The following is a 9,647-nucleotide window of genomic DNA, read 5'->3' as shown; positions in this document are numbered from 1 at the left end:
ACACTCTAATGAACAGTAGTACAAATCCACTATTTATGGTGCAAATCCACTATTTATGGTGCAAATACACTATTATGAACAGTAGTGCAAATCCACTATTTATGGTGCAAATACACTCTAATGAACAGTAGTGCAAATCCACTATTTATGGTGCAAATACACTATTATGAACAGTAGTGCAAATCCGCTATTTATGGTGCAAATCCACTATTATGAACAGTAGTGCAAATCCACTATTTATGGTGCAAATTCATCATAAATTGAGTAAACATTTATATTTTAATCAAAATAATTATTTTTAATTATTATTTATAATAATTTATAATAATTATTATTAATATATTATTTTTTATTTTTAATTATTTTATTTGCTAATTATTTTTTAATTATTCAAACAATAAACATTTATATTTTGGACATTTTTCGTGTTCTGACTTTCTCAGAGTAGTACAGAGTGATAATACTGTTGCCATGACGACCAGGTTTTTTCTTCTTCTTTCTCCGTAAAGCAAATACGCGGCTTCCGTGTTGCCGTAAAGCGCGAATCACTGTCGTAACTCAGCTACAACACGACACATGCGGCTTTCCTTCTTTCTTTTTTTTTTCACGTCACGAAGGCGTTGTAATGTAATGACCGTTTAACGGAATAAATACACAATTACACCGCGGTGTGATGAAGTATAAGTTTGAGTAGTGTGATGAGTGTCTTCTCTAAATAAGGAGAAAAAGGTGGGTGAAAAGGAAAGGGCTAAATTTGTTAGCTAACTTCGCTAACAGTCTTAGCATGAAATGTCATCTGTTCTGTCAGTAATGTTAATGTTCTCTAAAGAAGTTTTCAGTTCATAAGATAATTTTATAAGTATTAGAGGCTGTTTTAGTTGTGTGTGTTTTTTTTCTTTTAAAACCAGATTTATTTCCAAGTTAAAGCTTGTGGCTCAATCCCAAATGGCTTCCTATTTGATATCTAGTGCACTATATAGGGTGTATAAGCCCTTAGTGCACTTCTGTTGGGTAGCAGTTTGTGAATCTGACTGCTTTTTATTTATTCATTAAAATAAATGTCATGTTATTAATGATTTCTCCTACTTAAGTCTTTTTTTTTAAAGTACATCTGGTGGGATTGTATTGATATGACGATAAATCACCACAAAGCTGATCTTTGGTTGATGTGTGGAATTAACTTGATGGATGTTTTGTGTGTGCAGCCCATCAGGATGTTTGTGGTGGTTGAGATGATCGACACCGTACGGATTCCTCCGTGGAATTTCCACCGGCAGCTGAACGATACCATCGCTGAGGAGCTCAACAAGAAATTGGCCAACAAGGCGAGTCCTGTTTATCATCAGAATAACGCCAGTCTAATCCAGAGCGCTCACACGGGTCCGACAGTCTGAACGTGGTCATTTCAAAGTGTTCTTTACCTCTGACTGTTACAGAGCACTGAGACTGGAGACTCCTTCTATATTTTCACAGCATTAATGATTACACTCAGTTTCTTTGCTAAATAACACATTTTAAACGGTTTATTATTAGCCTCGGATTACGTAGCTGATCTGTCATACAGGTCCCTGTGCAAGGTCTTAAAGCTGGGGTGGGTAATTTATTTTAGAAGCATTTTTGTTATATTTCTTGAAATATTCTTTACATTTTGACAGCAATGAATAAATCAAATGCTCTGACAATAAAAAAAAAAAAAAAATCTGCCATCTGTGGCAGTCTGACCATTTTGTTACCTCGCTCAGGACGGAGTCCACCAGGGGGCGAGGTGTTGTTTTCGCTGGGGTTTCGTTTGTTTTGTTAGCAACATTACAGGAAAATGGCTGGACCAATCTTCATGAAACTTTCAGGATCGATGGGCATTGATCTCGGATAGAACCTCCAACATTTTGAGGGTCATCCGGTCAAGGTTACCACAAAGGTCAAAATCGTCTGAAACAGCATCTTTGACAGTTTTGCAGCTGCGAGTGAGAATCAGAATCAGAACCATGTTTATTGGCCAAGTATGTTCACACACACGGTCAAGGTCATCAAAAAGGTCAAAATCTTTTTTTTTTTTTGCAAGATCTTCCTTCATATTCATCATAAGTGCTACCGGGTGAGGTTTGTTTTGCCTGGCAACACTTGTTCTGGGATTGCCTGTCTACCTACCTTCCTGCCTGTCTACCTGCCTGCCTGTCTACCTGCCCATGCATTCATTAAAAGTGACTGGAGTCTTCCACAAAGCTAGTCAGACATGTTACAGATATATCACTAAAGTTAGCGAGCTAGTCGACAGCTGTGAGTACTAATAATATCCATGTTCATTATTTACATTGATTTATGATAATGTTAGATGTTTTCTGACACGTGAATGAGACATGAGGTATTTGGATATAATGATGATGCGCTCTCTCTCTCTCTCTCTCTCTCTCTCTCTCTCTCTCTCTCTCGGGGACTCGTCTTCCAGGACGAGTCAGGCGGTGCACGTTCATGTGTTTTGGAGGGACGTCTGAAGGAAAGGGGTGGGATGTTTCGCTCTGATACTTTCAAGATCTAGCTTACTCTCTTGCTGGTTTCTCCAAGAGTACCCACCCTGGCTTTAAACAATGACGTATTGGAACGAGTGCGTTACTATGAGCCGTGTGTTCTAGAAACTTAATCAACACCATCTGACCAATCAGAATTGAGAATTCAGCAGCGCTGTGTTTATAAATGAGATTACAGGAAGCAGAAGAAACACTCTAAGGCTTGTGTGTGTATCAGGCATATTATTATTATTATCATCGGCGGCACGGTGGTGTAGTGGTTAGCGCTGTCGCCTCACAGCAAGAAGGTCTGGGTTCGAGCCCCGTGGCCGGCGAGGGCCTTTCTGTGCGGAGTTTGCATGTTCTCCCCGTGTCGGCGTGGGTTTCCTCCGGGTGCTCCGGTTTCCCCCACAGTCCAAAGACATGCAGGTTAGGTTAACTGGTGACTCTAAATTGAGCGTAGGTGTGAATGTGAGTGTGAATGGTTGTCTGTGTCTATGTGTCAGCCCTGTGGTGACCTGGCGACTTGTCCAGGGTGTACCCCACCTTTCGCCCGTAGTCAGCTGGGATAGGCTCCAGCTTACCTGCGACCCTGTAGAACAGGATAAAGCGGCTAGAGACAATGAGATCTCATCCCATTGAGTTTAGTCCAAGGCTTGTGTGGTGCCAGATTAATATTCAAACGCTGTAAATTGTGATCTGAAGTGCTCTTCGATTTAAAAGGGGAGGCAAGACTGAGACAGAAATGGAATTTGGCTTGGAGAATGTGTCCGAATACGTAGATGAACTCTACAGAGTCGACATTTTCACTCAACTTTTTCAGCAAACTCATTTGTTTAATACGGCTTTGTTTTCCTCCTCTTGGTTTTCAGCGCTAATTTCCACTTAGGTCTAAATCCTGGCATTTCTGTAAAGTGTTCTAAACATTATTTAATGTCATTGTTCTATTACTGTTTCCATCATCATCATCATCATCATCATCATCATTGCCGCTTGACACGAGCATGGCGGTCTTTGAAAGACTACTCGGACATCTGCTCAGGAGGTTGTGCCAGTTTTAGGGCTTGAGCAGCTTTGCATCTCTTGTGTCTCTTGTCCTCTAGATGTTTTCTGTCTATTGGTGTCAAAAGTCTTAATTCCATTGCAGACCATGCTCTGTTATAAAACCGCATAAAATCCGCAAAGACTTTTAATAATACACATGACCCCTGCACCGAGTGATGTCACTTCCTCTGGCAGGAAACTTCAGAAAGGCAGTGAGGTATGTTCTGTTTCTTCTCTCATTAATTGAACCAAATGTTGAGGATTTTATACCGACAGTAGATTAATTATTCATCAGCTGTTATTGTGAGATTGGAGTCAATCTCTTGCTCATTTAAAACAAACAAACAAACAAACAATAATATGATTAAAATCCATAAAGTTCTGTTTTTATACATGCCATGTGGTAGCTGGTTTGAGGTTAGCATGTGGCGTTAAGACACAAAATGGTGGGAAAATGTCAACTCCGTTATCGTCAATGCTGTTAATGGATTGCCCAGTTTAACGATAACAGAGTTGACAATGACTAACAGAGTCAACACTTGAAATGTACCCGCAACTACAGAACGGGCCGTACGTAACTGACGTCTCTGTACACAGTGTAAGGAACACTTATTAAAATGTTACTATAGTTATATGCAGTTTTATGGGATGTGACAAGCCATCAGTTAGGTTTTCGACAGTATACAGGTTGTATTTAAAGAGGTACTGCACACTTAAAGGTGTTTTTGAGCTGTAAACTAAGTTATATGACTGTACTGTGAAGAAACATTAATGCTGGTGTTAATATTGAAAAAAAAAAAGTTTATAAAAATCAGCACTTTGTGGGTTGAAAATGGCTCAAAGTGCCATCTATTGGTAAAAAGCATCCTGAAGCTTCCAAGGCCGATGCTGACATAGACTTGACTGTTTCATTCGTATACTGTATAAGGGAAGGCCCATGTGGCCCGGGCCCTCCCTTGAGCGTGAGTCTGTGAAACTGCACGTTTTCATTTGCAAAGACATGCTAATCGAGACTCGCTGAACATCTCTTGCTTCACACATCCAAACTTGTTCCAGCATGACGATGTCCCTGTCTACAAAATGAGCTCCATGAAGACATGGTGTGTTCAGGTTGGAGTGGAAGAACTGGAGTGTTCTGCACAGAGCCCTGACTGAACTCAAACCCACTCAACACCTTTGGGATGACCTGGAATTGGAGCCTCCTTCACTTCAACATCCCAACATCAGTGCCTGATCTCACCGATCCTCTTGTAGTCGAACTGGATGAACAGAAATCCCCACAGCCACACCCCAAACTCTAGTAGAAAGCCTTTGCAGAGCTCATTATAACAGGAAAAAGGGAATAAATCTAGAACAAGATGTTCAACAAGAACATATGGGTGCTGTCCACATACTTTTGGCTGTAAAGTGTATGATGTTAGTCTCGTTATCAGGTTCCACCTGATCAGATACAGAAAATGGGAAATAGAGGACGAAAGTCAATATTTAAGTAAACACAAATATTTAGCCTTATTGTGTAACCTGGAGCGCTGAAATGAAAGCTCATAGTCCTGAGAATATAAAAAAGACGAAAGCAGCACACTGACTGAAAAAAGTAGGCTATACATATTTTTTGTTATCAAAGACACAAAATAATTATCTTTGAGGTCAAATCATGTCCCATAAATAAGGAACAAGTCACTCGAGGCATGCTGTGTTGGGAAAATAATCAGTGACAAGGTGGTGTAATCTCTTCTGTAGGTAATTTTTTTTAGATTTGCAAAAGAGAAACATTCAAGTGTTCAATATATAATATAAAAATTTTAAAATAATCTGATATTGTGAAGTTGCATACTGAATACACAATTACAGACCTATTACTAATAGAAACTCTGGGTATTTTATCACTAAATTCAAGATTCAAAGATTTTTATTGTCAATTCACTATATATCCAAGACATGTAGGAGAAAAGAAATGCCATTTCTCTCTCACCTTACTTGTAAAATTAAATAAAAATATATTTTACAAAGGCGGCACAGGATAAAGCGGCTAGAGATAATGAGATCTCATCTCATTATCTGTAGCCGCTTTATCCTTCTACAGGGTCGCAGGCAAGCTGGAGCCTATCCCAGCTGACTACGGGCGAAAGGCGGGGTACACCCTGGACAAGTCGCCAGGTCATCACAGGGCTGACACATAGACACAGACAACCATTCACACTCACATTCACACCTATTAGTCAATTTAGAGTCACCAGTTAACCTAACCTGCATGTCTTTGGACTGTGGGGGAAACCGGAGCACCCGGAGGAAACCCACGCGGACACGGGGAGAACATGCAAACTCCGCACAGAAAGGCCCTCGCCGGCCCCGGGGCTCGAACCCAGGACCTTCTTGCTGTGAGGCGACAGCGCTAACCACTACACCATCGTGCCGCCGAGATAATGAGATGAGATGAGATTATCATCATCAGTCCAGCTGTTGCTTTGCTCCTGTTCATATTAACTTGTCTCCTCTTTAAACAGGTTGTGTATAACGTTGGCTTGTGCATCTGCCTATATGACATCACTAAACTGGAGGACTCGTACATATTTCCTGGGGACGGAGCCTCTCATACGAAAGGTATTATAATGTTCTGGTTGACGTGACTTTTTCTAGAGTTTGGATAAGAGGAGGGAGCTCAAAGAAACAGCTGTCTTAGGGCTCTTGGTTTTTCCAGAAAGGGAGTTGTTCACTTTATTTTTTTCTGCTTTCCAAAGGCGTGGACAGGAACTAGACAAACAGTTATTTTAAAAAAAGAAAAGAAAAAAGAGCTTATAGTGTTTACTCGTTAAGCACAACCTGATGTGCATCAGTTCCTGTCTGGCATTTTAATGTTGACTTTATTTAAAATTTCCTAGCGTTTGTGTGTGTGTGTGTGTGTGTGTGTGTGTGTGTGTTTTTTTTTGTTTTTTTTTTTTAAATTAAATAATTATATACGTTTTCCCCCCACAGTGCATTTCAGGTATGTAGTGTTTCACCCGTTTCTGGATGAGGTTCTGGTCGGGAAGATCAAATACTGCAGTCAGGAAGGAGTGCATGGTAAGATTTTATATCAAACCACGACAATCTCATTTTCTTTCTCTCTTTATTTTTCCTCTTCCTCATCTGTAAGACCACCTGGACGTTTGTCGCTTTGTTCAAAGGTTTAAAACTAGTGAATTTAGTTTGCTAGCAGACACAGGATTGCTTTAAGAACTATACCAGTAATGAGTCTGTGTCATATTTTTAAATCTCCTGCAAAATGGTGAGAATTAGTTTCTCTCTCATGCTTGTACAAGGTGAGGTGCTTCACATCACGTCTTGTACGTTGGTTTATCTTGTTACGTTTTTTTTTTGGAAGCTCAAAGCTGAATATGGCAAAGCTGACTCCTCAATCGTGCTACTTATCATCTGCAGGCAGTTTTCTGTGAATATTCTGGATTTGTGTGAAGCTGTTATTCCTCAAGGATATAAATGTTAAAGAATTGTGTGTGTGTGTGTGTGACAGTCAGCCTCGGATTCTTCGATGACATCCTAATCCCACCTGAGTCCTTACAGCAGCCTGCTAAGTTGTATCCTGCATGAGTCATGCTGATGTGTTTGTGAAGAATGAATGATGGTGCAGTAAGTGTGTGGTGCATTATGGGCATAGAACTAATAATCATTGATGGTGATGTTATCGAGGGCTGAATAACGAACAGAGATTAGCTCCTTGACGCCTGGCTATAGTGATGAAGCCGAGCAGGTGTGGGTGTGGGAGTACGAGACGGACGAAGGAGCTCACGATCTCTACATGGACCAGGGTGAGGAGATCCGCTTCCGGGTCGTGGAAGAGTTCTTCTTAGATACATCTCCCACCGGGCCCACCAAAGAACCCGAGGCACCTGCTAAAACCACCAGCACAGTTCCTGCGACTGTTCCAGACGACGGGGCGCAGAAGAAAGAGTCTCCTTACACACTGGTGGTGAGAGAAACTTGAAAAGCCTCTGGATGCTTGTAGGGTCTCTAATCAGAAACCTAGCGTCACTCTGTTGTTAATCACACACGAGTGTGCAGGAAATAATTGTTTTTCCGTTGCGCAGGCGTCCATCAGTGAGCCAGGACTGGGCTTGCTGTCATGGTGGAGCAGCTAACGATGGTTCAAAACGACACCCTGGGCTCTGTGGTGATGATCTGGTTCTCAGTAACTGGCTGCTGTTTGACATCCAGAACCGGAGAAAGGGATTTATGACGTCCTGAGCGAACGCTGTGTTCATCAGCACCATGGCGTCTCTCTGGACCTCCTCTACTCCGACCCCAGTTTGGATCAGCGTTTGAAATCTGTATTGGATTTTGATTGACAGCACGATGGACCAATCGGTGAGAAGTAACCATGCCAACGTGATCCGCTGCTCATCAAACTTGCGTGTCTCGGAAATACAGTCGATGACCTCCTTCATTTCAGAATAGTGAAATAATCTAATCTCATTCTGTTTCTCACCTGGTGTGAGCCAACTCCAGCCTGTATGGAAATAAAAAGACTTTTTTTGCTTTAAAATACACGTTATCTCCGGTGCAGGTGCATTTTGATTGGTTACTGTATGTCAGTGAGCTGATACGAAATAAAGCAAGCTTTTATTTGATATAAAATAAAGTGAAAATGTACATAAAGTTCTTCTTAACGTTCATCTCTGTGTCTGAGTGAGATCTTTATTCTTCACTGATTTAATTTTGCACCAGAGTTAGGAATAAATGCTAATACCCATCCCACCCACTGCCAGTATTAGTCAGTCTTCTCATTAAAGGATGAGATCATGTTAAAGGCACTGGGGTGGAATTGTAAGAGTTTGGACTAAGACATGGTCAGTGTCTCATGTTGTTAGTTCCTATAGTTTTGCACTGGATCTACAAGTTTTTAAAGTAATATCTAAGAAGTAATGGATGCTTTTAGCTTCTGGTTTAACATCATGCAACATGTCCAGAGTTCACCCTAAAGTCTGATAGACTGGTCTGATGTTGATATGGTGCTGTTTTTGTGACTCATTTGTTTATAAAATCTACCTATACAAAAGAATTCCCTCAAAGTTTTCCAAAGGACCGTCACAGAGTAAACGCCACTTTCAGAATCGTATATCTCCGCTTGCATTTCAGTTTCATGTTTTTAGTTTACTATAAGCCATATCCACTACAGCACACCAATAGATTTGGTCCCTTTTGCGGTTCCATTCCATTCCATAGCCTCCGTTCTTCTGGGAAGGTGAGATCTTCCACTCCAACCTTGGCACACCACATCTTCATGGAGTTCGCTTTGTGTTGGAACAGGTTTTGGCCTCTTAAATCCAGTGAAGGGAAACTGTAATGCTACAGTGTACAAAGACTATATCCATATAGATAATATGGACATGATTGTTTCGCTGGGAAATACACCACTCATACTGTTCATCCAAGCTCCATCCAGGACATGGAGAACCAAAACCATGACACAAACCTCTATATGTACGGTAATTTGTGAGGAAATCAATGAATAGTTTTGATAAATTTGGGGACTTTTTGTTTGTGAATGTGTTGATTATAATAAAAAGAAAATCACACGGTGGCTTGAAGATATGAAGTTTATCTTCTCGTGTTGAAAAAACTCGCATTTTTCATAGGAAATACATTGTGGATCTGAGGGACATATTTAAATAATATTGGCTGGCGTGGTGTGGTCTATCAGATATATTCCATTCAGCTAGCATGATACTGAACGAGCCAAAGACAAGTAGCTGAACGGAATATATCTGATAGACCATGCAACACCAGCCAATATTATTATTATTAGACATACACATTCCTTTTGGGTGTTCAAGGCGTCTTTCTCTTTCAAAAGTCTCTCAAAATCTTCTGTATTTAATGAAGCAAACCTGTCGGCCATGTTTGTTTACAAATTTTCCCAGTCGCTCACTTGCTAGCGCGGAAGTTTCATGTCTCCGATGTGTGACGTCATGTTGTCTTGCCAACCATGCAATATCGTAAACCATATTCAATGCTCATTCTCCATTGGGTAGAGTGACGTAATACATGTAGGATAAGCGATATGCTAACAATATTGCATGCTATCGAACCAAATGAATGAAACCC

At 40.7% G+C, this 9,647-nt stretch overlaps 1 protein-coding gene across 1 annotated transcript; it reads left to right on the top strand.

The window, feature by feature from the left end:
* Positions 1-545: 545 nt before the first annotated feature.
* polr3h (polymerase (RNA) III (DNA directed) polypeptide H) lies at positions 546-8,215 on the top strand. The gene is made up of 7 exons (XM_060904376.1): positions 546-729; positions 1,206-1,325; positions 6,053-6,149; positions 6,522-6,608; positions 7,057-7,120; positions 7,278-7,512; positions 7,631-8,215. Exons 2-7 carry the CDS (start codon positions 1,215-1,217, stop codon positions 7,679-7,681), a joined length of 645 nt encoding a protein of 214 aa, XP_060760359.1. The 5' UTR covers positions 546-729; positions 1,206-1,214; the 3' UTR covers positions 7,682-8,215.
* Positions 8,216-9,647: the final 1,432 nt, after the last annotated feature.

The sequence above is a fragment of the Neoarius graeffei genome, chromosome 22, assembly GCF_027579695.1.
Source record: "Neoarius graeffei isolate fNeoGra1 chromosome 22, fNeoGra1.pri, whole genome shotgun sequence".
Lineage (NCBI taxonomy): Eukaryota > Metazoa > Chordata > Actinopteri > Siluriformes > Ariidae > Neoarius > Neoarius graeffei.
Note: the sequence above shows the minus strand (reverse complement) of the source record. Positions and strands in the feature narration are given on the sequence as shown.